The sequence below is a fragment of the Delphinapterus leucas genome, chromosome 11, assembly GCF_059928025.1.
Source record: "Delphinapterus leucas isolate spDelLeu-1000000601 "Yukka" chromosome 11, BTC_Dleu_Yukka2, whole genome shotgun sequence".
Taxonomy (NCBI): Eukaryota; Metazoa; Chordata; class Mammalia; order Artiodactyla; family Monodontidae; genus Delphinapterus; species Delphinapterus leucas.
Genome location: NC_143139.1, coordinates 1,671,476 through 1,697,932, shown reverse-complemented (window position 1 = coordinate 1,697,932; position 26,457 = coordinate 1,671,476). Strand labels below are relative to the sequence as shown.

Genomic DNA, 26,457 nt, shown 5'->3' with positions numbered 1-26,457 from the left:
ATCAGTTCTTGGGCTGTGGCAGCCCCGGGGGCACTTGTCACTGGTCCCATGTCACCGGATGCCACACCCTCACTCATGCAAGTTCTGTGGCCACTGAGGGCTCCTGACCTGCCCGCCAGATGAGGGCTGCTGACCTGCAAGCAGGGCTGAGCCATGACCGAGGATGTGACGGCTATTCTAAAGGACAAGGGCGGGAAAAATAAGGAACTCCTTGTGTGTCGTGTTAAAAGGGCCATAGAAGATGAAAAAGGAGGAGAAGAATTCTTTTGAGATAAACTTTTATTTGGAATAAAAGATAATAATAAAGGAAATGGCTTCTTCTAAGCCACCAGACTGGGCTCCAAGCTAGAAAGCTCTGGCTGCCCTGGAAATCCAGGAAGAGCCTGGTGACGGCATGGGCAGGTCGGCCATAGTTGTGTCCCAGCTTGGCCTGTTGACATGGAAACATCAGGATGCCGTGGGGAGGTGGTTTTCTTGCCGTCTGTCTTCAGGCCACGTCTCATCTCAGTAGTTTGGTGGCTCCCACACAGAGACTCCTCATTCCTGTGTCTGCGGTGCTGACCTGAATCCTGTGTGGGATGCTGGAAATGGCTGTTCCCTTTGAGCTCTATTTCAGGCTCTGTCCTCAGGACCCAACATGCAGGACTCAGGACGAGGGACAGACCCTCCTCCAGATCCATCAAGTGGCTCACCCCCTAGAGAAGCCTTTCCACAGACAGGCTGGGCCCTAAGTGTGGGGATGAAGCCCCTTAGAATGGGGAGGGGGTTGGAAAGAAATAAGAAAAATAAAATACCGTCATGAAAGCAATTCTTTTTACAGCGAGGAGCAGACGCAAATGGGAAAGCATGTGCAGCTTGTCCGAGGGCAGGGGGTCGAGGGTAGAGGAGGGACTCAGGTCAGTGTTCCCAGGCGTCTCCTCCCACTCTCCCACTTAGAGTGTCCTGGGTGGCAAGGGTCACCCTAGACGAGCAGCGGGCATGTCAGTCGAGGACATGGGACCCGGCCGGGGGGCTGCAGACTAACCGTTCTCTCCCCTCTTGCCTCCGCGCCTCGCTCTGCATCCCTTTGACCCAACCCTGCAGTGAGCATGCCCACCAGTGAGACCGAGTCTGTCAACACGGAAAACGTGGCTGGAGGCGACATCGAGGGAGAGAGCTGCGGGGCCAGGCTGGCGTGAGTAGGCGCGGGGGGTGGGAGCGGGCAGAGAAACCGAGAGGGGAGCCCTGGGGGCAGTGTGGCCCTGGCTGGGAGCTGCTCTGCAATCCTGTGCTTCCCGGGCAGGGTCTGACTTTGGGATTTTGAGCCCGTTTCCATCCCATCAGAGGGGTGCGTGTGTGTGTGCATGTGTGTGTGCGCGCGCGTGTGTGTGTGTGTGTGTGTGCGTGTGTGTGTATATGTGTGTATGTGTATATGTGTGTATGTGTATGTGTGTATATGTGTGTGTATGTGTGTGTATATGTGTATATATGTGTGCGTGAGTGTATATGTGTGTATGTGTGTGTGCGTGTATGTGTATGTGTGTATGTGTATGTGTGTCTGCGTGTGTGTGCGTGTGTGTGTATATGTGTGTATGTGCGTGTGTGTGTTTATGTGTGTGTGTGTGTGTGTATGTATGTATGGGGGGGGTTGGGGGGCTTTGAAGTCTGTTTCTTCCCAGCCCCTCACCCCTCTCACCAGAGCAGCTTTGTTAGGTTCCCTGGGTCCTGCTAAGCACCCTTTCATTTCTGATAAATGTGACCTGGAAGAAAAGCAGACAGGCAAGAAAATACGCCGGGAGACATGGGTCTTACCTGCAGCTCTGAGTTACCCACCCAGTGAAGGGAGCACAGGTGTCTGAAGTGCAGACTCAGCTAATAAAAGTGCACCTGTGCCAGCCCAGCGACCCTCCCCAACACAAGCCCCAGCCCCCGGCTTCCTGAGCTGACTGGGGCCCAGGACTGGGCCAGGTATGCGGAGGGACAGCCCACGTGGGTTATCACCATCATCCATCCGTCTTAGCTCCATCTTAAAAACGGACACCAGCGGTCCCTGGGAGATGTCCCCACACCAAGAAATGAAGGGAAAATGGTTTAACTGCTAAGAATGAGCAAACTGCTGGTTTCATTCCCAGAGTCCACAGATTGAAGCCATGTTCCTTTAGGGGTCAGGCTAACCTTGAGTGTCAGGCCTCCTGCAGCTTCCAGACTCCACGGTGGGAAGTGGGAGCTGCTTGTCCCGGTGCCTGGGAGATGTAAGACTCACCCCAGAAACCGAAAGGGCCGGTGCACAGAGGGCTCGGAGGAGGACCAGCCCCGAGGTGGCTGGGCGTCTGAGTCGCTCCGTCGGTGGAACGGCTCCTAGCTCACCTCTCCCCGCCAAGATGCCTCCGTATCTGGGCCTTTTCAGAAGGTTTGGGTACATCTAACCTGAGCCGGGCCAGCCTCCGAGGGAGGGGGCGGGAGGGCCGGAGCAGACTGTTTCCAGGGCACATGGGCCTCACCATCCCTCACCCTGACGGCGGCACCAGGGAGTCTGCACTGCTGATTCCCAGCATCGTTGGGAAGCAATTGTTGTCAACGTGTTGTTAAAATACAGTGCTAATTACGTTGAAGCAGCGGGCTGAGCCCTTCCCTCTTACCTCCTGTGGGAACCATACAAACAAACGCTCGGGATTCTGGACGTTGGCCCCGGGCGGCCACGCTAGAGAAGGTGGATGGCAGGTCCCCAAAGGGTCGGAGGGAAGGTGACGAGGACCCCGCCCTCTGGCTCTGGGCCCACGTGACAGACCCGGAGAGGCCGCGGCGCTGGCGCTCAGTCACTGGAGAGTGTTTTGGGAGCTCGAGGCCATGTTGTAAGGAGGCATGTTCCCACAGAGGGAGGAGGCATCTGGAGGACGTGCTCTGCAGGCGTCCAGGGCTCGGTGGAAATGGACCGCCCTCCCCACGAATATCTGAATTTACACACCTACTCTGCGGATAAAGTGCCTTGTCGCAGTGCCGGGATGGCAGTATGTCCTTAACAAACTACCGTCTTTCCCCGCCCCGTCCCAGACAACGATGGAAGAAGACCGCCAGCGTTCCTGGTGGGGAAGCAGCGTGAACGGGCGGGGGCTGAGGCTCAGGCTGTGACAACCAGGGAGAGGCTAGCGTTTCTGAAGCGGAGAGCGAACGGCCCATGCAGCGGGATGAGGCCTGGCTGAAGATGGTTCCGAGGGGACACGGCAGACAGACAGAGCCCGAAAAATGATGTTTTGCTGGGGAGGGGGCAGCCGGGCGGGGGAGGTGGTGAGGGGAAGGAACTGTCCTTCAAGTCTGAAGACAGAAGCGATACAGACTGAAGTCACCAGCGGGGCTGCAGGGTGTGGAGGCCGGGGCTCTGCTCTGGACCACGTGCTGGAGACCCCAGCGTAGAAGCGATAGATGCGGTCACGCGGCACCGGGGTTGTCCACAGGGGCAGAGGCCAGGGCTGAAGGCTGGGAAACCGACGCGCAGAAGGAAAAGAAGAAGGTACAGATGAAAAGGTGCCAGGAGAACAGACAAGCACAAGCCCGGAGGCCACCAGGAGAGGAGCATCAAGCCCGGGCTCTCCGTTCACACCCTCATCAGGCAGCAAGCCCGCTCGGTGCTGGGCCAAGGTGACACAGAGCCCGAGAGCAAGGTGACACCATCTCCCTGGAGCTCACAATCTGGTGTGAAAGTGACACGGAGCCATCACTTGGGAAAAGCGTTCAGAAGGTGGCGTGGCTGTAATGCAGGGTCAGTGGTGCAGAGACGCCTTAGACTGGCAGCTTAGGGAAAGCTTTGAAGAAGGAAAGTTTGAGCTGAGAACTGGAGGGGGCGGAGGAAGGAAGGATCTTCCAATCAGAGGCAACAGCGGGTTCCGAGGCCGCTGGGGGGATGAGGGAGAGAAGGCAGTCGCGTCCAGGGCAGGCCTGGATGGGAAGGGGCGGGGCTGGAGACGGAGCAGGGCCGGGTAGACCCTTGATGGCCTTGGTCTTTGTCACAGACCATGAGAAATCGTGGAACATAGCTGGTTGGTTTGGTGAGCTTTCCATCCTTGAGGATCCTCGGACATTAGGAAGAGTCTGTGCGGGAGCGAGAAGCCCCGAGCGGCGGGCACTCGAGCAAAGCGGCTGCCGTAGCAGCTCTGGGGGTGATGCTGACGCGGCTCAGGCCAGGGTCATGTGCTGAGATGGAAAAGGGATGCATTCTCTGTGTGTCCTAATTGCAGGAGCTGGAGCCTCGGGGCAGGCGGGGAGGGAGCGGGCCGCAGGGGACCTTCCCTCCAGACGTGAGGCCGTGGACAGGGAAAGGCAGTGATCCTGGAGCTGCTGGGCCTCGCCTTTCCTCAGAGCGGAGGCAGGACCATCTTCAAGACGAGAAGCCCATGAAGGAGACTGGCACTTACGGGACAACATTGCCTGAGACTAGGGCGCAGCTGGCGTCAGAGAGGGACACACGGACTTCCACAGAAAGAAGTGCCCGGTACTCTGGGATGGACCAAAGGAGGGAAGAGAGCCGTGCACCAGGAGTCCCAGATCTGGGCCCGGGCGGCAACCTCAGGCTCGCCTCCTGGGACGTGCAGGGCGTCTGCCCGTTGGCTCCTAGAGGGGCCTGGGGACCACCTGCGGGGACCCCCTGCACCTCTTCTGTGCCTGTGGCTTCTGCAGGAGAGGCCCCGTGAGTGAGGCAGGCTGCACCTTGTAAAATGGCAGACCCCAATCCAGCTGGTGTGTGCGAGGTCCCTTTAGTCTCAAAGCCCACAGTTCTATAAAGAAGGTAGAGTCAGAAACGGGATCCGACGCAGAGGGTCGATGATACCGATGGGCGTGCATCTCGTCACAGAAGTGAGCTAGGGGTCCCCGGATAGCACGGGAGGTTCAAGCTAGTGGGTCCCCAAGAGGTGGACTGTGATGGGGGTCCAGGGTCCGGCCCCTCTGGCCACACCAGCCGTGCATGGAGTCAAGGACATTGCCTCAGACGTGCGTCAGCCTAGATGGTGCCTGCAGCGCCATCTGACCGACATTAGGGAGAATCGGGAGGATTCGGGGAATCGCTGTGTCACACGGCAGGGAGAAAACATACGGCCTTACGACTCTAAGAAGCGGAAAGGCTAAACATACAAGTAGCTCCCAAGAAGTTCAAATATTTGTCCAATAATGACAAATGCAAACTGAGTAACTGAGTGAAGCAGAGGGAGTTCCAGGCGTGTCTCCCGTTTTAAACCTTCACATCAGCAAAGACAACCGCGGTTTCCTGGGAGGTTGGTTGTGGAGGCCTGAGGGAAAGAGGCAGCTGGGCTGGACAAGAGTCAGGTCCACCCAGCAGGGCTGCGCTCGCGGCCTTACATGCGAGTTACCCACTTTCTGTACCTGCTGCTCTTCAAGAATCCACGGGAAACATGGGGAGGAAATCCTACCTTGTAGAGCAGTAACTGAGGGGAGCCCTCACGCCTTCTGAGCAGGCTGGTCCCCAGCAGGGTCTGGAGCAGCCGGGACCCCGGTGTTGTGGACTCACTGGGATCCAGGGGGCAGCACCCGCCACCCGGCCGGAACGCAGGGCTGGGGCGGCGGACACGGCGCCCGCAGGCTCCCGGCCCCCCTGCCCACCGGCGGCATGACCAGCTCTCCAAACCCCGAGCTGGTGGTCACCTCCCAGGACCCGAAGGCTGCAGAGACCGGGTGCCCCTGGTCCCAGGAAGTGCACTGACCCCTCCTACACGGGGAGTGTGAGGCCCTCCGCTCTCCCATACCTGGGCTTCCCTTTGTCTCCAGACATGTGCCCCCGAGGACCCCCTTCTTACCTGGGGTGCTCCAGTAACACAGAGCTTGGAGGGGGTGAGTGCTTTGGACCCAGCGAGCCTGGAACGATGCTCACAACCTGAGAGCAGTAACAGCAATCAGGCTTCAGTGTGGCGTCCAGGCTCGCACGTCAGAACACATAACTACAGGGTAGAGAAAGTCCCACTCCATTTCCTCCGCCTCAGAACATTCCAGAACACCCAGGAAGGAGCCACAGCCAGTGACCACGCTTACCCAGGACGTCATCCCCAACAGGAGCCCTGGTCCTCCCGCGCCGCGTCCCAGAGTCACTGCCTAGGAGATGCGGACACTCAGACCTCAGTGCCCCACACGGGACTTCTTAAGAACCCACCTTTGCTGACGACCCACCGGACTGAGAGGGAGATTTATAGGGAGGGCGTGTGGTCTGCACTGAAGAGCCCCCGAGAGGCTCTGGAAATCTCCGAGAGAAGGCGGGGCCGGGCCAGGCCCTGTGGCAGAGCTGCCGGGCTGATGACCACCCATGCTAGCTCATGTCCCTCAGTGAGGGGTCAGCTGTCCAGCAAGCCTGGCTGGGCTAGAGGAGGGAGCCCCCCGGCTCCCCACCATCCAGGCGTAGCTGGAAGACATTTGTTTTTCCTTTAAACTGTGGCCCTAAGTAAGATGCCACCCGTGGCCCCGGCCTCTGCCCACGTGCCGTGTAACGTGATTGAAACCCTGCAGCCCTCGCAGCGTCTTTGGGTGGGAAAGGTTATCAGCTGGCTCGGAGCAGTAAAGGCTCCTGGCTCTGGTTCTCAGTGCCCCAGAGACATAATTACCTCACGCACGATGGCTCTGCCACCTGTCACATCTTCTGGCTTATTTTTTTTTATGAAAAATAGCAAGAGGGGCTGTTTTCTTGCTTCGCAGCAGAGCTCTCTCTGTGCTGAGCTGGGACAGGCGGATTTTGTCCCCTCTTCATCTCTGACCAGCGCTCCGCACCTGCCTGCCCGTCCGAGCACGGTCTCCCACCCGCGGCCCTGCCAGCACTCACTCCCCGGACACCAGGGCCTTCCCGACGTGTGGCCTTCCACAGGGCCATCTCAGATGCCTGCATGATCTCTGCCCCCCGCCCGGCTCCATCCAGCCTCCCACGGGCCGCAGGGCCTCCTGGAAGTTTCCACCTTTCAGTACCTCCCCCCTTCCCCGGAGATGCTCCTCGAGTCAGCCACCAGCCCACCCACCGGTGCTTCTGTCCACGAGTCCCCAGGTCTTTAGGGCTGCACACCACTGCGAGCATCCGGGGTCTGTTCTCAGCCCCGGCCTGTTTCCTTGGGCCCAGGCTCCACGCTCAGGCCAGGTGGTGATGGGGCCAGGCTCCTGTTCAGACAGCGCTGGGCCTCTGCCAGCCTGTTCCCGCCTGCAATGTCCGAGGGCCACGTCTGCAGGAGGGGCTCCTGTCCTCCACGACTGTTCTCAGGGCGTGGCCCCCAACCCGCTGCCTGACCCCAGCTGACGGTCTGAGAACACAGCACCGTCTCCGGGGGCCACGTCTCCACATAGAAAATGCTAGATTCGTAGGTTTGTGGGCTGGGCCAGCCCTCGGTCTCCCCTTCAAACACACAGACACCAGGACGTGCTGACCACAGGGCTGTCTCTCCGAAGCTGCTCCGTCCAGCGCCCGTGTGGTCACCTGGGGACGTCTGAGAAAAGAGGGAAACGTGTGTGTCGTTTGGTAATGTCTCCTCTTTCCCTTTCAGCCACAGGATCTCCAAGTCGAAGTTCAGGTGAGTGAGATGCTCCTTTCCTGCTGGGCTGGGGACACCCCCGGCTGGGGGCTGAGGGAGGGTCAGCGGAGGGTCTGCTTTCCTTCTGCACGGCTCTCAGGAAGAGGCTCGTGGATCAGACCAGGCGAGTGGCTCGGGGCTTGGGGTTTGGCGAGTTAGTGATTTTGGTGGCACTGGCCCTAGGAGGTTGCGAGATGCTGTGTCCCCCTCCCTTATAAGATGAAGTCCGGTTGAAGTAAGCGCCACATGGCCACTTGCTGCTGTTCTCGGCCATGTTCACGGAAGGTGAGGGCACGCGGGTTCGACGCTGCTGCTTCAGAACCTTCCTCGGTGTGCCGTCCTCGCCCTGTCTGCCCCTCCAGCCCCGCCGACTGCGCATCCCGCGGTTCCTGAACGTCCCCCGTCCTCTTGCACGTCCAGGCTTCTGCGTGGAGCCCTCCTTCCGTCCGAATCGCCGCGTCCCCGAGCCTCCCCCGGAGAGTTCGGGCTCCTGTTCAGAACCTCGCTGGTACCGCATCTCCACACCTTCTGCAGACTCCCCTCCCTCCCCCCAGCGCTTTGCTCAGACCTCTGTACCGCCCTCCCCACGCGGGCTCCCGCGTCTGCAATAGGCTCTGTGAGCCTCCGAGGTGCTATTTGCAGGGAGCTGAGCCGGGCGCCCGGCAGGTAGCAGCCTGTCCACCGTGTGCACTGATGGACAGATATGTGAGTAGGGGTGGGAATTCGCTCCCACAAAGCCTGTACGAGCGAAAAACTATAGTGTTTAGGTTTCATCATTGATCTAATCCTGCTTCCCCTGCCTCACCTGGGGCAGGTGCATAAATAACATTAAATTGTAGTCCAGCCGAGCAGTGTAGCCCAAGGCTGCCTTTTAAACTGTCCCTTAAGCTACATGTTCAGTTCTCTTCTTTCCTCTGCCCAGCTCTTCTCCAGGGTGGAGAAGCGGGGCCGGGACTTCAAGACCCCGGGAGTACCCAGGCCTCAGTGAGGACGGGTCCTGGGGTCCAGCCCGAGACCCCTGCTTGTTCCTCTAGAACCGGGCCTGCCGAGGGGCCACAAGTCCATCTGGTTGGGCCTCCACCCACGGTGTCCGCGGGCCCCATGTTTGCCTCTGGCCTTGAAATCGTTGCCTCTGGTCCCCAGGCTCTTTGAGCCCATGGACACCTCCAGGCCCTCCGTGGACAGGCTGCGGGAACTGGATGCTCACCTACGTGCCGGCCGCCTGTCCTGCTCTGTGCCTGCCTGGGAAGAGCTCTAGGCCGAAGGCTGGCGTCCCCCAGGGCCCCGCAGACCCTGTGCTACACCCAGGAGAGGCACCTTCAGCCCTGATGTCCTGGCCTCCCCGTGACTATCTGGCTGTTTCTAGAGCTTGACGCTCAGCCAGAGAATTAAATGAGGATGCTGGTGTGGGACCCTCTCCTCTCCTGCTGTCACCTTCTGCTCCCATGTTCCACTGGGGCTGGAAAATGCAGGCTTTCTCCCCTTCCACTTCCTCTGAAGCCAAGACCTCCTTCACATAAAAAACCTAGGGTCAAGTCTCCCAGGTCCAGCTCTTGTTACAGGAGAGAGCTCAAGAAATGTAGAAAATCCTTTGTCTCCGTAGCGCTCGGACCTTACTGCTTTCTCTCCAGCGTCTGGAGAAGCGGCTGGCGCTTACTGGGGCCTTAATAGATACTAAGTGGAGGGACGAATGGATCGTCCTGCCCCCGCATGGCATTAGGCTTGACGCAGACTGAAATGAAAGCTCTGTTTTACAGCCAAAGCTGAGAAGGCACTTCGTGCTTCTGCAGTTCCAAGGCCCCCATGCAGGGAGAGAGTGAAGGGGCATAAAAATACATTTGAAAATATTTCCAAAACATCATTCTCATTACATGAAAATGGGCGACTCATAAATGAACAAATGAACGCGTGAGTGAATGAATAAACAAACGTGCTCTGGGGGGTGGGAGAGAAATCACAGACTTGCCTGGACTCGCTCCAGCATGAGATGACCCAGGAGACGGGGGGCGTTTTGTATCCAGTGCTCTAGGGTGTAAGCTGTGCTCTGGAAGAAGAGGGGGCACGGGGGTCCACCTGGACCCCTGGACTCTGCTCGGTTTTGAGACGTGGCTCACCCTGCTGGTACCAGATCCCCCTCTGGGAAGGGCTCCTCCCCCTGCAGCTACTACTCAAGATACAACAGAAATGCACGGAGAAGATTCTGTATTCATTCCCAGAAGGCTTATTACTAGTCAGTTGGCACCATCAGTAAACCCATTTTCAGAGGGGGATACTGAGGCTGACAGAGGCCCGGGGCCACGTGGCTCACGCTTGGCCAAGTCAGGACCCACGCCCAGGACCCGGGCTCTGCACCATGTGATGAAGTCCTGCCCAGGCATCCAAAGCCGTTTCTGCCCAGCTGTGTGTCTAGGGGCTGCAGCGAGCGGTCGGGGGCGCTCCAGGGCACAGCTGTTGAGTTAGAAACACAATGCCGGACACTTACACCCTTTGTAAAACTTTCTAGTAGCCATGTTAAAAAAGTGAAAAGGAACAGGTGAAATTCATCTTAATATGGTTTATTTAAGCCAATGCGTCAAAAACGTTATTTCAATATGTAATTAATATAAAAAACGAATGACATATTTTATATTAATTTTTCTTTGAAATCCAGTGTGTCATTTACGCTCGCTGCACGCCCAGTTTGGACTGGCCACGTTTCATGTGCGCAGTAGCCACAGGTGGCCAGTGGCGACCACACTGGACAGTGTGACCCCACAGGGTCAGATGGCAGCTGACTCACCTACACCCTGCAGTCCAGTGGTGGCGTCTGTTTAGGGAATAACAAAGGCTGGCGATGGGTTGAAAATGCCATCGAAATCACCAAGGTCGGCCCTGAGAAAACTCGGTCCGCTGCAGACGCAGGAACAGTGTCCTCAGCCCTTCTGTCTGTCTGATTGTGGCAGCTCACACGGGTATAGGAGGCGCAGGAGAAAAACACAGTAACACAGGGGAAACGGAGAGAGAATTTCGGCAACTCAGAAGTAACCTCGTAAACAGCGAAGAGCCTGTTTTACCCTAGAAAAGAATCTAAAATTGGAGTTAAACACACACACACCAAGTATTCTCACTCATTCTCTCAGCTTAACAATGACAAATAATAGAATTTGAGCCTCAAACTGGCCTATTCCATTTGCAAGACGGTGATACAAAGTCACAGAGTCTTTAAAGGAAATATTAGAGCAGAGGTTTTAGGGAAATTTGGGCAAATTAATGGACTTGTAATATTAGGGCAATATTAGGGTGTTCCCTTGGTAAGCCAAGTCTCTACTTTGAGGAATAAGGAACTTGGCAACATTTGGGGCTCAGAATAGGACTTAGTTACGGAACAAACGATCCTGAGCACCTTCCGCAGCGTGAAGGGATTAGGCAGATAACATGTTGGGGCTTGGATCTGGACGTCACAGCGGTCTGAAGTGAAGCCCTCGGGGGTCTGAGGTTGGGAGCCCTGTCTCGCCCGTCTTCAGAGAAACGTGCCTCCGAGGTCCCTTTACCACTGCCATCCCATAAGCAATAAGGCGCATGCCCAAATTTCCCCAGTCGCTAATAACCCATTTTTTGGTTACTTTTGTGTAAAATAGTTAAATGTTAAGGATTTTCTGGGTTGCTTGTTCTCAGCTCTGGCCACTGGAAAGAGCCCCAAGTGTCCACCATTTGGGTGCTGTCTCCTGTTCTAGATGCTTGTCCAAAATTCTGTGCCAAGCAAACTCCTTCAGGAGCACTGCCTCCTCCCGACCCCATCCGCGGGTTCCTAAGCCCCGTCCACAGCGCGGAGTGAGTAAGTGTGTGTAAAGTTTGTCTCTGCTGCCCTACCTGCCTGCCGGCCCAGTGGTCCTACTGTGTAAGACCACAGTGGTGGGCTGTGAGCCCATCACAAAGGACAGGATGCAGCCCCTTCCCCTCAGGACCCTGCGATCTCAGTGGAGTCACACAGTAAAGATGCTGACCTACAGGAAACGGAGCATCGCATCCTCTGGGGAGGCTGGCTGGCACCCCACGGTGGGCTGGGATGCCCTTCTGCGTGCCCCTGGGGCACCTCTACTAAGCCCGCCTGGCGTGCGGCACCCTTGGGGTCTGTATCACCGACCCGAGTTTCCCGTCTGTTTGTTAAGCTGAATAGCTAGTACTTGGCTTGGGGAAGATGTTTCAATAGATGTTTCTTGAATGTGTAGCTAAGTGAGCAACACGGACAGTAAGTGTGACTGGAACTTGGCAGCTGGGACGTCTAGAAAAGTGCACCGCTGGGAAGCTGGGGCCCCCACTGAGCCCTAAAGCAAGGGGGGGACCCAGAAGGGGGGCTTGGTGGGGGGACAGCCGTGTCGATGGAAAGGTAGGAGCCGGGCCAGTGCTGGGAAGGGGTCAGGTGGGTCCAGGCGAGCGAGCAGAGCTGTCCGGTGGGAATGCAGCGACACACGGGTTTGAAGACGTGCGAGAGACATGTCCGTGCCCACCGTCACCTCCAGGTCTGTGTCCGGGAAGTTCCACTTCTCGAGGGAACAACTTTCCCAGTGAGAGTGAAGGGAACGTGAATAGCAGGCAAATTCCTCCTCCCTGTTTTATCGTTTAATTTCTATATCCTCCGTGCATATGTAAACACATAAATGCACTTACACATTCTAATAAACCATTGCATTTATTGTGCAGTAGGAAGCGTTGCCAGGACACCAGTTGTCGAGCAAAGCTGTATTTTGAAGGGTGGGAGGCGTGTCATTATCTTTAAATACTTTCTCTGGATGGTAATTACTCCACCCCCGCCCCGGCCCGAACCCACGTGACTCTCCTGAGTGGCTGTCTCGGGAGCGCACGATTCCACAGGTGCCGCCCCGTCCGTCACAGCTGCAGCTGCAGGGCCTCCAGCAGAGCAGCTCCAGACCCCGGGCATGTGGCACCCGCATCCACCAGCCCCAAACTTGGGGAAGAGCGCAGTCAAGTTCTGGGTGTGAGACAGAGTTGGAGTCGGTTCCTCCAAAATGTGGAAGAAATCAACCGTGATTCCTTTGGCCTCCGAATCACAATTATTGGTGATTTTTGTAAATGAGCTTGTCTCTATTCAAAACATTCTTTGCAACTACAGTGTAACCTATTGCCGACTTAAAAAAATGCACAATGTGAGGGTTGTGAGTTAAGTCTTATTCGGGGCAAAATGAGGACTACAGCCCGGGAAACAGCATCTCGGAGAGCTCTGAGAAACTGCTCCAAAGAGGCAGGGGGAAAGTCAGTACATATGTGATTTTTTTGAAGGGGGAGTACATAGAATCCAGCACATATTTTCTGCAGAAGGTTTCTGCTCGTCTCGTGAAGGTTTCTGCTAGTCACGGGCAGCAGACGTCACCGTGAAGGATCTTAGTGTTTTTGTAAATAAGAGGAGTTAGTTTTTCCCGGAGCACAGAGGGCCTCATTCCTGGCCTCTGCCCTGAGCTCCTTTCAGGGGTGTCGAAGGTCAGCACCTGCAGTGGCTCGTGATTTAATCCTCGTAGAGGAAGAGGGCAAGGGCCAATTGGTAGCTGACGCTATTTAAGACTGGATATGAGTTTGTCCTGAAAACTCGTTTTTCAGGGGGAATAAAAAGTCTTACCAACTTTGTCTGCAATATCACCAAGCTCGATCGCAGGAGAGAAGCAGAGTCCCGCCCTGACGAGAGCAGGTGCCTGAGCACCGTGGTCCAGCACCGCCGGAGGCCGCCCCCCGGCTAGGGACCACCTGGGCCCCTGTCCCATTGCCTTGTCCCCCCTGCGCCCTCCGCCACCCCTGCTGTCGCCCGGTGGTGTGTCTGGAGCATGGAAGCCTCCACAGTGCATTGGGAACCACCGTCTTCTGACCCCCAGGCCTTTCTTCTCCATGTAGCGACTTTCCCCACCAGTAGCAGCAAACGTCCCTGCCAAGGTTTGGCGCTCCCTGGAGGTGGCTTCCCCTCCCCCTCAGTGACGGGGGTGAGGTCAGGTCAGAACACCACCCCCTTAATCCTTTCTTCCCTCCCTGCCCTGCAAGCCAAAGCCAGGTCCTCCTGCAGCTCCCAGGCAGCAAGGCCCGCCTTAGATGTGCCCCTCGCTTTCTAATCTCAGAGCAGATTTCAACAACGGTGTGGCAGCAGGATTTCCCACGGGCCGTAGGTAACAAAAATAACAGAGTAGAAATATAAATAAAGTCAAGCTCTCCAGAGGGCCGTCTGGGGCGTGTGGAGGGTCCTAACAACAGAGTCTTGAGCCTGGGGACCTGGGGACCTGCGACTTCATGTAGATATGAGTACAGGTGTCCAGGACGACAGCCATCACCACCACCACCCCGCCTTCTGTCCCAAAGCGGGGGCTCTGTCCTCAGCCGCCCGGTGGGTGTCCCTACGGACACAACCTGCAAGTACCTCAAGGTGTTTTCCGGCCGAGTCCCCCTCCACAGGGTGCCCGTGCTGGTGACAGGGCCTCCTCCAGACACCCCTCCACCCTTTCTCTCTCCCCTGCACTCGTGGTCAGGGTCAAAGGCCTGCTGACTCCGCCTCCAAAGTCCACGTCACCTCACCCTCCTCCTTCCTTGAGTAAAGCTGTTGCCTCCATCACCTCCAGCCCGACGCTGGCCACGGCACCCCTCTTACCGTCCCCCAGCTGGACGTTGACCGTGTGGCTGCTCTCGTTGTGTTTGGTTTTCTGGAATCAGATCCCCTCTCGATACAGGGCCCCCACAGTCTCCCTGGCACCCCTGTCCTTCGCTCCTCACATGGTGTTAAACTGGTAACTGTTTGGTCAACGGAATTACCAAATATATCTGCATATTCTCTCGGTATCAGGAGGATGAAATTGGGGACAAGCTGTAAACCCGTCCACCACTGAATCCTAAAATGTGAGCGTTTCCTTGGGGTCATCCGGCTTCATGGTTGTCAACCATGGTTACACATGAGAACCATCTGGGGAACCTTAGCAAACAGCAACGGTATTTGGGGGTTATTTAAAAATTACTCAACCCCAGACAATCAGATTTCATTGGGTTGGGGCCCGGGGCCTGGTGTGTTTTTGTTGTGTTTTTTAAACTTTCCCCAGGTGGTTCTATGTACAGCCAGGTTTGATGAAAGTCCCTAACCAGAGGCCATGTGGGCAAGTGTCCCGCGGCCCATGGATGAGCTTTCAGGGCCCACGTATGGCGTGAACTTGCGTGTAGAGGTGGGGGCAGTCTGCCCGTTGTTCTGAACAGAGGATGTAATCTTAAAGGACTCCACAGCCTCCCCTTCAAGTCAAGCACCGCTGGTCCAGATTCACCTCCCACTCTTCACGGATGAGGCAGCTAGGGGAGCGCCTGGCGCCTGGGCTGCAGGCGGGAAGAGGGGACGCTGCTGGCTCTGCCCTCACCCGGTGTCAGTCCAGACGCCCAACTCCAGGGTCCTTGGTTTTCTCCTGAAAATCGGGACAACGCCTGCTTTGCAGACATGTTTAAAGGATCTGGGAGAAGGCATGAGAAGTGCCAATATGGTACCAGCCAGACATGGAGTTTGCTAATGGTAACCATTACTAGTCCTAGTAATACTAGTCTTACGACTTGCAATACTTCTAGTGATGCCGTTACTATGAAATTAAATAACCTCCCTTCAGCTTCAGGCCAGACCCTCACACAAGGCTGGCCTTGCTCGGGGTCACAGGCCAGGGTGCCACAGTCCCAGAGGAGCAGGGACCCCCCCCCCCAAAGGCCGCACCACCAGCCACGAGCCGGTGACCTTGGTGGGATGCTCGTCTCTTCGGCCCTGGTGAGGTCGGGCCAGTTCAGGGGAGGGAGGTGGCCACCTTGGGGCATGTCGGCCGGGGACCTGAATTCACAGCCGCCTCCCGCCCCGTCCTCCTTCTCTGCCCCTTTGCAGCCGCTACTGGCGCCGCTGGAATCGGTTCTGCAGGAGGAAATGCCGCGCGGCCGTGAAGTCGAGCGTCTTCTACTGGCTTGTCATCTTCCTGGTTTTCCTCAACACGCTCACCATCGCCTCTGAGCACTACAACCAGCCCCACTGGCTCACGGAAGTCCAAGGTGAGAGGCCGCCCGGCCGGCCTGCGTTACTCGGGCTGACTCGGCCCTGCGCCGGGGCAGGGAAGCGGGCCGCGCCGGACACACCGCGGCCTGGCAGCTTATGAGCCGCTAAAACGCACCAGCTCACTCCACACAGACGGGGCTCCCCTGGCCAGGCAACACCCCCCTGCCTGCCCCGGCCATCACCACTGGGTCCAGGAGACACGGTCACGAGCTGTGGCTTGTTGGGCTACATCAGATCTTTGGCTGCCGCCCCTCCACCCCCAGTGGGTTTTCAGTACCTGGGGCCTCAGTATGGCCTCCAGGTGTGCTGGCCAAAACCTGTGAGGGGCGGAGAGCACAAAGCCAGGGAGAGGACGAGTGTGGCCTGGGCACAGGGAATGTCCTCGATGGCAGTGGGTCCCACCACCCCTCCCTGGGCCCCGGAAGGGATCTCCCTGGCCAGAGCCCCGGTACCGACCCGGGGGTCAGGCGAACACGGCCTGGACCCAGGGTGTCTCCCGGAACCCAGATGGGGCTCGTCTCCCGGTGACAAGGGCAGACAAAGACCCCGGCTCCGGCTCTTGGCTGGTCAGTCTAGGCAGATGGCTCCCCCTCGAGCCTCACTTCTCGTCTCTGGAAAAGGGGCGTGGCAGCAGCCCCGCGGCCTGGCAGAGTCGCTGTGAGAGGATGCGGGGGTTCGGGGCCGTGCTGGAGGTCTGCTGCGGTTGTAACTAGACCCCTCCCCACCAAGTCCACGCAGCAAGGGGTGTGTGGCGGGCTCGAGCTTTGGGGTTTCCCCGCAGGGATCCGCCACGCTCACCTCCTCTCCCCCTCCTGTCCCCCGTGCGGGTCCCCGCAGACACAGCCAACAAGGCGCTGCTGGCCCTGTTCACGGCGGAGATGCTGCTCAAGACGTACAGCCTGGGGCTGCAGGCCTACTTCGTGTCCCTGTTCAACCGCTTCGACTGCTTCATCGTGTGTGGCGGCATCCTGGAGACCATCCTGGTGGAGACCAGGATCATGTCGCCCCTGGGCATCTCCGTGCTGAGATGCGTGCGCCTCCTGAGGATATTCAAGATCACGAGGTGCGTGGCCCGTCACTCCCCCCGGGGACCCAGGGGAGGGGAGCCGCTGTGTCCTGGAGGATCTGTCCTGGGCACGCGTATTCGCCAGATGGCGCCTCCTTTAGAGGGTCCTTTGGCTGCTCATACAGACAGTGCAGGGGTGGCAGCCGTGGGGCCTCCACGGGCATCGGGGACCCAGGCTCCTCTGTCCCTGCTTCACCAGCCCCGGGCCTGCCCTCCACCGAGGTCACAGGCGGCTTCCGGAGGCCGAGCCCTCACCTGTGGGCTCGAGGCAGGAGAAGGGGCTGTCGGCTCCTTTCCGGGCTCCCCCGGAATCTCACCTATAGCTCAGCTCTTGGGGCCGCCCGGCCCCTGGAGAGGGAAACTGCTTTTGTAGCTGGGCCTTTGCTGAGCATGTGCGGTATGAAAGGCAGCCACGGGGCCTTGACACGCCCCTTCCACCCGCCACCCGCCACCCACCCAAAGGCCGCGGCCCCCAAACTCCCTCGAGACAGGCGGGGCGGGGACGGGCAGCCACTCCAGGACAGCAAGTTTCCACCATGTTGTGACCCATTCTGGGTGGTGAGACCAGCTTATTGGATCACGACCATCATTTTTATTGAGAGATAATCCACATACTATGTAATTCACTCTTTAAAGTGTCCAGTTCAGGAGGTTTTTATGTATTTGCAGTTTCGCAGCCAACACCATAGTCCCGTTTTAGCGCGTTTCCATCCCCCAAAAGAAGACCCCACGCCCCCTCTTCCCTCCTCCACCCTCCCCTCCAGCACCCATCACCGCCTTGCCTCCATCTCTGCAGACCTGCCCTCTCTGGACAGTTCATGTCCGTACGACCTGTGCTGCTTTGTGACCAGCCTCTTCCACCTGGCCTGATGGTTTCAGGTCTCCCCCATGTTGTCCAGAGATCGGCGCTTCATTCCTTTTTCATGGCTGAGCTGTATTCCACTCTAATTCCTTTTTCGTGGCTGAGCTGTATTCCACTCTAATTCCTTTTTCGTGGCTGAGCTGTATTCCACTCTAATTCCTTTTTCGTGGCTGAGCTGTATTCCACTCTAATTCCTTTTTCGTGGCTGAGCTGTATTCCACTCTAATTCCTTTTTTGTGGCTGAGCTGTATTCCACTCTAATTCCTTTTTCGTGGCTGAGCTGTATTCCACTCTAATTCCTTTTTCGTGGCTGAGCTGTATTCCACTCTAATTCCTTTTTCGTGGCTGAGCTGTATTCCACTCTAATTCCTTTTTCATGGCTGAGCTGTATTCCACTCTAATTCCTTTTTCATGGCTGAGCTGTATTCCACTCTACGGATAGACATCACATTTTGTTTATTCGTCCACCTGCTGGTGGGCATCTGGTTTATGTCTGCCTTTTGGTTCCCGTGAATGATCCACTAGGAAGCATCGTGTTCAGGTTTTCGTGTGGACGTATGTTTTCCCGTCTCTTGGATACAAGGAGCAGAATTTCTAGGTCACGTGATAAGTCTGTAGTTAAGGTTTTCAGGAAGTGCCAAACTGTTTCCCAAAGAGACTGGACCACTTTACATTCCTACCGGCGATGTATATGGGTTCCAATTTCTCCTCATTGTCGTTTTTAATGGAAGAATGAAATAGGGTGGAAAACATCGGAGTGCCTCACGTGAATGTAAACACGTTTCACAAAAATCCCCGGGATCGTGCCTGGGTCGCAGTATAATATGTATTTCTCACCGTGGGCTGTGGTCTTTCTTGGAGGGGCACGTCAGAAGCACCTGAGGGGAGGGGTTCCAACTGTGCATCCAGAAGGACAAGCCTCCCACCCTAGAGTCTGATGCGGGGAGACTGGGCGTCAGTGAGATCCTGCTGGGAAGAGTGGGGTTGGTACCATCCGTGCCAGGCCCTGGACCTAACTGTCTCTGCACAGAGTGCTCCAAACTTGCGGGGGTGGTGGGGGGCTGCAGGGCACCTGGGTGTGACTGTTCTCTTCCCAGTTCCCTCAGCAGCCCCCCTGCCCCAAACACACCTGCTCCCGTGGGTTCGTTGAGGGTTAGGGTGAGAAGAGGCATTTAAAGAGTTGAGTTCAGTGCCAGGCATAGAAGATTCTTGGTAACCGAGCGTTTGCTGTGACTCTGATTGTAACTGTTGTCATTATCAGGAGAAGGAAGAGGGAGGAAAGAGCTAATGGTGACACACACACACACACACACACTGTGCTGTATTTGGTCGTCTGCCATGTACACACTGTCTGTCCAGCTCTGAGAGGCAGGAATCGGGCTGCATGGTGTGGGCTGAACCTGGGAGAAGCGGACAGTCCAGCTGGGGAGACGGAGTCTGCTCCTGGGAGACAATGAAAGGAAAATCTAAGACAGAATGGAATGAGCTGGCAAAATAGGCAGGGGCGACATCTGCCTTGGGAAGCTGGGGACAGGAGAGCATCCCTGGGGAAGCCTCAAGGTCAGAAGACAGACTCAAAGTACAGGCAGGAGTTAAATCCCCAAGTTGGATACTCCTGGGCAACACTTGCCTCGCCCCTGCCCCCGGAAGGAGCTCTTCCTCAGTGTCTGAATATCTTGACGCCACAGAAAATCCTCGGTTCAAAATGAAAGCAGTAGAAACATCACGACAGTCCTGGTGAATGTGCATCATCTCTTGGTCTGTGCGAGACAGCCTGACCCCAGTGCTCGCCCGCGTCTGACCTGTAAATCTTCACCATCATCTGTAAGAGAGGGCGCTGTTATCATTAGTCCCATTTTCCAGATGAGAAGACTGAGGGAGTTCAGTCGCTTGCCCAGGGTCGCAAAGCTGCTCAGGGGTGAAGCTGGGATCACAAGGCTCTGTGCCTCGACCGTGACTGTGGGCTGCAGGGCTGATGGCTAAACTCTCTTGTCTGTCTCCAGAGACAAGACGTAAAGGATTTTGACTGATTCTTCTTGCTCCTCCTGGGTCAGCCAAAGCTATTTTTAATTTGGAGTTTCAGGTGCCTCTTAAGTAATTCTCAAAAGTCCACACGCTTGGGGCTTTGTCTTTGTTTTTTCAATTCCTATAGAAAAGAATTTTGCTCCCAGATATTCTCATGGCATCTTGAAGAGACTTCACATTCATTCTGTTTCTAATCAACAATTTATCTATTTCTAATCTGAAACTATTGCCAGGAAGCCATTTTTAAGTCTATCTTTATCAGCGAGCTTCCTGAAGCCCCTCCACAAGAAGGATTAGTGGCATTTTCGGATCTCCATAAAACCCGTAAACAGAATAATTTCATGGTCTAATTGGACGTTACTTTGGCAAAGGCCATCGTCTTCCTGTTTTCCAGTCTCCAAACTGTCTGGGGGCTTTTGGAAGACAGCAAAGAGTCCAGGTGTGGGGGAGTCCCAGGCCCCCTCCTGAACCTGGTCTCCAATACACTCCAGTGGCCAGAAAGTGCCTAAAATAGGGGCTGGGGGGTGGGCGTACTGGTCCCCTGAGACAGGTCAGCCTGGTCCTGCCATCAAACAAGTCTGTTTCTCCCTCCTCTTTTAAAATCTCTTGGAGGAAACTTTGCGCCATCCCGCTACTATTTTTAACAACGTTTTCTGGACCAGTGACTGTGATTCTCAGACCTAGATGACCTTCTCAGGAGAGCTCATTAAGGACCCATCACTCTAGAGATTTCAGCCAGCAACTCCTGGGGAGCTCCAAGCCAGTGGCCCAATGACCTCACTTTGAGAAACTCTGGCCTGATTTTCTGCCGCTGCCCTTTGTCCTCTTTCTTGTCTAAAAATAGGAAGCTTCATGTATAATTGGAAACTTGATTCTTCCCTCTCCACTGTCTCCTCTAGACAGTAGCCCCGACCCGGTGAAGACGGTGTTTCTGATGGCTCTGGACTGAGAAAACTCATAATGATAAAGACCTAATAGGAGTCCAGCAAAGTTTTAAAATTGATTTTAATTTTATTAATTTCTACACACCTGAACGCATTTGAGGCTCTTTATTTAGAGTGCTAGGATCCCTGGATCCCCTCCTGTAGTTCCAGGCTGCCCTCCTCCCACCCAGGGCCTGTGGTCTAAGGGCCGGGAACACCGATCTAGACCGTGGTTCTCAGCCATGATCTCATGACCCTTCAGTATGTCCAGAGCAGCTCGACAGTGTGTGGCAGGTCACTTGCTATTACTAAGAGCTAAAATACCAAAATTTGTGAATGGTTCCTTTTTTTTTTTTTGCGGTACGCGGGCCTCTCAATGTTGTGGCCTCTCCCGCTGCAGAGCACAGGCTCTGGACGCGCAGGCTCAGCGGCCACGGCTCACGGGCCCAGCCGCTCTGCGGCATGTGGGATCTTCCCGGACCGGGGCACGAACCTGCGTCCCCTGCATCGGCAGGCGGACTCTCAACCACTGCGCCACCAGGGAAGCCCCAAATGGTTTCTTTTTTACATAGCAAAGACAAGTACATTCAGTATTGCTCTTGTAACACCCTCACTCTTGGTCACTCACGTTCCTGAAGGCTTTAATGAACGAGCAAGAACCGGGTGGGTTTACAACTGATCCGTGGCCCCTGTGGGAAGAGAAGCTGTTGGTTTATGATGACAATGAGTTGCTACACTTACACTTACCTGCTTACACTTGCCTGCTTACACTTGCCTGCTTACACTTTTGTGGCACTTTGTCAAAATCTGAGCGTGCCTTAGGAAGTATACAGCGTGTAGGCATATCACCCATCCTATGGGTCTCATGTTTATATGAAAAGACTGGGAACCCTGCACCAGGCTGTCGGTTGATCACTGAGTATTCACAGTGCTATGGGTGGGGAACTGCAGGGTGAGAAGGTCCGGGTACCTCTGGGAGAACAGAGAGGCACGCACGCGGCCGAGACCTTTGTCGTCTTTGGGCCTTCCAGCTGCGTGACGGATGGGGCTCTTTCTCCTGCTTTGGGGCTCTCTGGGGCTCTAAATGTTGCCCGTTTCAACATCTAGTTTGCTGTTTGTTAGCCCAGCCTGACCTTCACTCTGAGGAGGAAGAGCTTCAGTTGGCTTAGATCTGGGTGTGGCCCCGAGGTACTAATTACGTCTCATTTTTTATACAGTCGGTCCTCACGGGCAGCACAGCCCCTCCAGCCCTTGCTGTTTTCCCTCTTAAACGCTAAATGCTTCTCTTTCTTCCACCGCTCCTCCCCCGCAGCTCCCTTCGCCGTCCCTGAGGTGTGAGCTCAGACTGACTCAGCACAGACAGACTCACTGGTGAATCGTGACCACACAGGGGCCCACAGCCCCAAGGTGCGAGCCTTTTGCAAATCCTCCAGACTCTGAGCTCTCCATGTAACTGCCGGTCTGGCCACAAGCATCAGACCCTCCCGGCCCCCTTCTCAGGGCCCCAGGGAGGCTCTGAGCTCCTCACGGGCCACTATTATAAAGGTAACTTTGGCGTCCGCCCAGTTGCTGGGCCGGGGCCTATGGAGAAGGCAGCTCAGACGCTAGAGCCCGCGGGCGGCCGTCAGCGAGGAAGGTGCTTATTCTCGGGGGTTAAGGAGACAGGGGAGGACGACGTCTGGCTCCCTGTCTCACCCCGACACAACCACAGGGCCGACTGGGGACTCTGAGAGGCTCACAGGAGCCCCGCCTAAATCCCACAGTTGAGGCCAGGACACCCTGCCAGTCGTGATCAGCTCACATCCCCCAGGGGGGTTCTGTCCCCCGTGTGACCGAGGCCTCTGACGCAAACAGGGAAGACAAGGCCTTTGAGTTTGTTGCCCAGGTGGGGTTTGGCTCGAGAGTGACGGACATAAACTGTGCATCCGGCCCGGGACAGAGGCGGGGTGGGGACCAGCAGGGTCTCAGCTGGCAGGTTTGGCCCGGGACAGAGGCGGGGTGGGGACCAGCAGGATCTCAGCTGGCAGGTTTGGCCCGGGGTGGGCAGGACACACTGCTGGGGGGAATGATTCCAAGCCACGGGAGGGATGAAGAGAGACCATGACCCCGAGGGTGACCCGGCAGGGGAGGCGAGTCTCTCAAGCGGCCTGTGCTTCGGGGGCTGAGACCCCCAGTGCTGGAGGGTTCTTCTGTGCCCGTGGACACACGCGGGTGTCATTCTGAAGAGGCGGGGCTTGGGTTTTCTCAGTTTCTCTACAAGGTTCAAGACCTTGAGTCCTTTGTTCTGCTGGTGCCCACTTTTCTCCAAAGCGCCTTCTTTTTTGGCGTGTGTGTATTTCAGTCTTAATCAATTAGGATGAAAGCCCCCTTCGACGGTGAATATGCCGTCAGTCCTCCAGTTCACCACCCGCCAACCTTCCTGGAGGGAGAGGGATCCTGGGACACGGGGCCACAGCGGTCACAGACACCTGGACCAGACTGACATCGAGAAGGACAGAGGTGCAGGATCTGCAGGGCCTTCCCATCGCCCTGCCCGGAGGATGCCACCTGGCACCTAAAAGCCTCTTTGGCATCAGTGTTGAGAATACACCCTATTCCCCGCCATCTGCCACGGCGAGCCAGGCCCCAGATTCCAGCCGTCTCCTCTGAGCTGCGCAGTATCCCCACAGCGATCCCCGTCTTCCAGGGAGTGCGCGTAGGGATGGACGGCCTTCCGTCCAGCGAGCGGGGTCCCTCGTGATGCCAGGCCACTGGCACCAGCTCTGCTCGGTTATTGCTCCAGAGGCACAGAGCACAGGTGGCAGGCCACACGCGGGGACCTCCACCCTGCCCTGCTGCATGGAGGCTGAACGCACGCAGCACCCACAACCGCGACCTGGTCCAAGGGCAGCATCTCCTCAGCCCAGGTGTGTCCGTGAGCAAGTGAGTCAGGTACTTGGGCGCAGTCTGGCTCATGAACCAAGGCTGGCAGGTGCCCTCAGACCTGCGGCCACTTGTTCTGAGCCCCCGGGGGGGATGCTCTCCCCAGGAGAGACTCGTGTTCACACTGGTCTCTGGAATCCTACCCAAGCGTCTAGAAGCCACAGCGACCCTACTTTCTATGTCGCAAACGGAGGCATCATAGACTGTTTTTCTTTTTTCCTTTCTTTGAATCAAGGCACACAGTTGATCCTTGAACAACAGGGGTTTGAACTGCGAGGGTTCACTTCCGTGCAGATTTTTTCGCACTGCAGGTCTACACAGTCCGAGGTTGGTTGGATTCGAGGACACGGGCTGTCGAGGCATTCTCGGATTTTCAACCGCCGAGGGTCGGTGCCCTAACCCCTGTGCTGTTCAGGGGTCCACTGTAATTGACGCATAACATGATACTCGTTTCAGGTGAACAACATAATGTCTCCATATTTGTAAGCCTTAGGCGACGATCACCACAGTCAAGCTAACATCCATCGCCACACACAATTTTTCTTTTCTCGTGACGAGAACATTTTAAGATCTATTCTCTTGGCAACTTTCCAGTGTAAAATATAGTATTGTTAACTGTAGTCACCATGCCGTGCATCACATCCCCAGGACTTATTTGTTTTATAACTGGAAGTTTGTAGCTTTTGACCCCTGCACCCAGTTCGCCCACTTCCCCCCACCCCATGCCTCTGGGGACCAGTCTGTCCTCCTGACACATAATAGCGTGACGAGTGGTCTGGTGGTGGAAGCTCAGGAACCCCCGGATCTAGGGAAGCCACAGGATCAGAAGTGACGTTGGGGAGAGGGCAAGAGCCATTCCTCACCTTTGAGCAAAGTGGGTTTGACTCGGGTGAGTGTGAGACCCACCCCCCAGCCCTGCTCCACACACACGGGGTCTGTGTCCCCTTGCCTTCCCTCCATTAAGTACAAAGGTGTCATATTGAAGATTTGTTCCTTCATCCAGCAAAACACTCCCAGGGCACCTCCTTTGGCTGTGCTCCCAGCACAAGCCCTGCTCTCTGGACCGTCCCCCTGGAGGGGATGAGTGTGTAAAATGCAGGCTGGGGACAGGGTGGCTGCCAGGAGGGCGTTGCGCAGGCCCCGGGGGACTGAAGGAGTGAGCCCTGCAGACCCCAGGGCCGGGCCAGCCAGTGGGGGGCATGCAGGCGGGACGGTGGGGGGCCGGGCTGCAGCCTCGCAGGGGGTAGCAGGGGAGGTGCCGTCCACAGGGTCTGCGGGGCCTCAGGCGGGCCCTTGGAGAGTGTCCTTCTGCGCGGCCGAGGAGGTGTCGGGGGTCACAGGGCGCCAGGAGTTGTCCCGTTGTCGAGGATTCTGAGAGTAGGAACATGGCCAGGGCTGTCTGCCGCGTTTCTCACCGTTACTGTGCCCTTGCCCTCTGTGATTACGGAGTAATCCATGGAGAGATATCAGGGCCTGTGAACACCCTGCTCTCCAGAGACCTTCCACCCGTGACGGTCTGTATCTGAATCACTGACTCATTCTGTCATTCGTTCGTTCATTCATTCATTCATTCATTCATTCATTCCTGTTGTCCGTTTGACACCGTCTGTGAAGCAAACCCCTCTCCTTTCTTTAACGTCAGTGGACTCGATTTTTTCAGTGTGTTATAACTTGTTACTGTCGCTGAGAGCACCGGCGGCAGTGCGTTCGCGGCTCCTCGCCTGGGCGCTGGGTGGCGGGGGTGGGGGGGGAGCAGCTGCAGGGGGCGGGGGCAGGACGGGGGAGACGCCTGCCTGCGTGGCAGGTGCCGGAGGGGCTGTAGCCCGGCTCCGAGGACGGGGTTGCGGCTGTGGGTGTGAGGCCACCTGGAGGGCGACCCCAAGGGTCTGGGCTCAAGCCAGAGACGGCGGCTGTGCTGCACCGCGACGGCGTGATGGCGGGGCGGGCCACGGGGCTCGGTCAGGCCAGCGGCTTGTGCTGGGAATCCCCCATCGACTGAGAGACGGCCGCGCAACCCTCGGGACATGGGAGCAGGAGAAAAGCCTTCCGACCCGAGGCTCGGCCCCTGTAGGTGGCTCAGTAGACCTCCTCCGCCCAGCATCCCCAGAGGGTCTCCACCACCCCCATGACGGGCGACACAGCCGTGCTCCGTCCAGGCCCTCAGTCCAGGCCCGCGGGCTGCACCCCACCCCGGGCAGACCCCCTCCCGCACGGTGACTTTCTCCCTCGGGTCTGGGGCCTCCTTGGCCGGCGCCCCTGGGCCCGTGGCCGGCAGACAGCCTGAACCTCAGCACTGGGCTGGTCTATTTCCCTCACGTCCACGGGCCTCGGGAAAACTAAGGCACCAACTTTTATGGCCATGAAGACTTTCCCAGAATATTCTGTGCACTTTAGGGGCTGTGTGACCTTAACCCCCAGGCAGACACCGTCCACCCCCCGCCCCAGTACAGCGGGACGTTCCCGTTACAGATACGCTCCGGAGTTTCGGTTCCTAAATACCGGCTTGCCGACAGGGGCTGGGTGCTCGCACAGCAGTGATTCATGGTTCTGAGCGAGGCCTGGGAATCGGCATTTAGAAAATGCTTTCCCACCCCCCACCCCCGGCATGTCATCTCCAGACAGGTTTGGGAGCTTTCAGTGTAAGAGGGGAGGGCGTCCTAGCCCCCACAGAGGTTCTCTAACGCCTTGCTTCAACAGAACGATTAGTACAATCTCTAGCCGACCGAGGCCAGGCAGCCCATCATACACACCAGGTTGCACAGAATCTATTTGAGGACAGACATGCAGGGGATGGAAGGAGAACCTCTGGCCTCTGCCCTCAAGAGCTCAAGCCTGTTTGGGTGAGACAAGGCTGTCACAAACGTGGAACGGGTAAAAGCCTTTCTAGAGCAGATACAAATCAATGTATATTAACATTCCGCGAACAGAGGGCGAGTGGCTGGCAGGCAGGGCAGAGGCGGAGCAGGGCTGAGTCTGGAGCACGAGAGACTCCAGGTTGGGGAGACGCTCATGTTTACACCCAAACTGTTGGCCCATCTGCTTCTGTCACTTATGGAGCCGTTCCCCGGAGAGAGGTGCCCGGGTTGGGGTGCAGC

General features: G+C 56.8%; 1 protein-coding gene across 1 annotated transcript in view; it reads left to right on the top strand.

The window, feature by feature from the left end:
- Positions 1-26,457, top strand: part of CACNA1C (calcium voltage-gated channel subunit alpha1 C) — a 422,079-nt gene that overhangs the window by 304,153 nt on the left and 91,469 nt on the right. The window contains exons 10-13 of the mRNA XM_089920067.1: positions 1,084-1,174; positions 7,500-7,526; positions 15,400-15,560; positions 16,402-16,627. Coding sequence (XP_089776193.1) covers positions 1,084-1,174; positions 7,500-7,526; positions 15,400-15,560; positions 16,402-16,627 — 505 coding nt within the window. The remainder of the gene's footprint in view (positions 1-1,083; positions 1,175-7,499; positions 7,527-15,399; positions 15,561-16,401; positions 16,628-26,457) is intronic.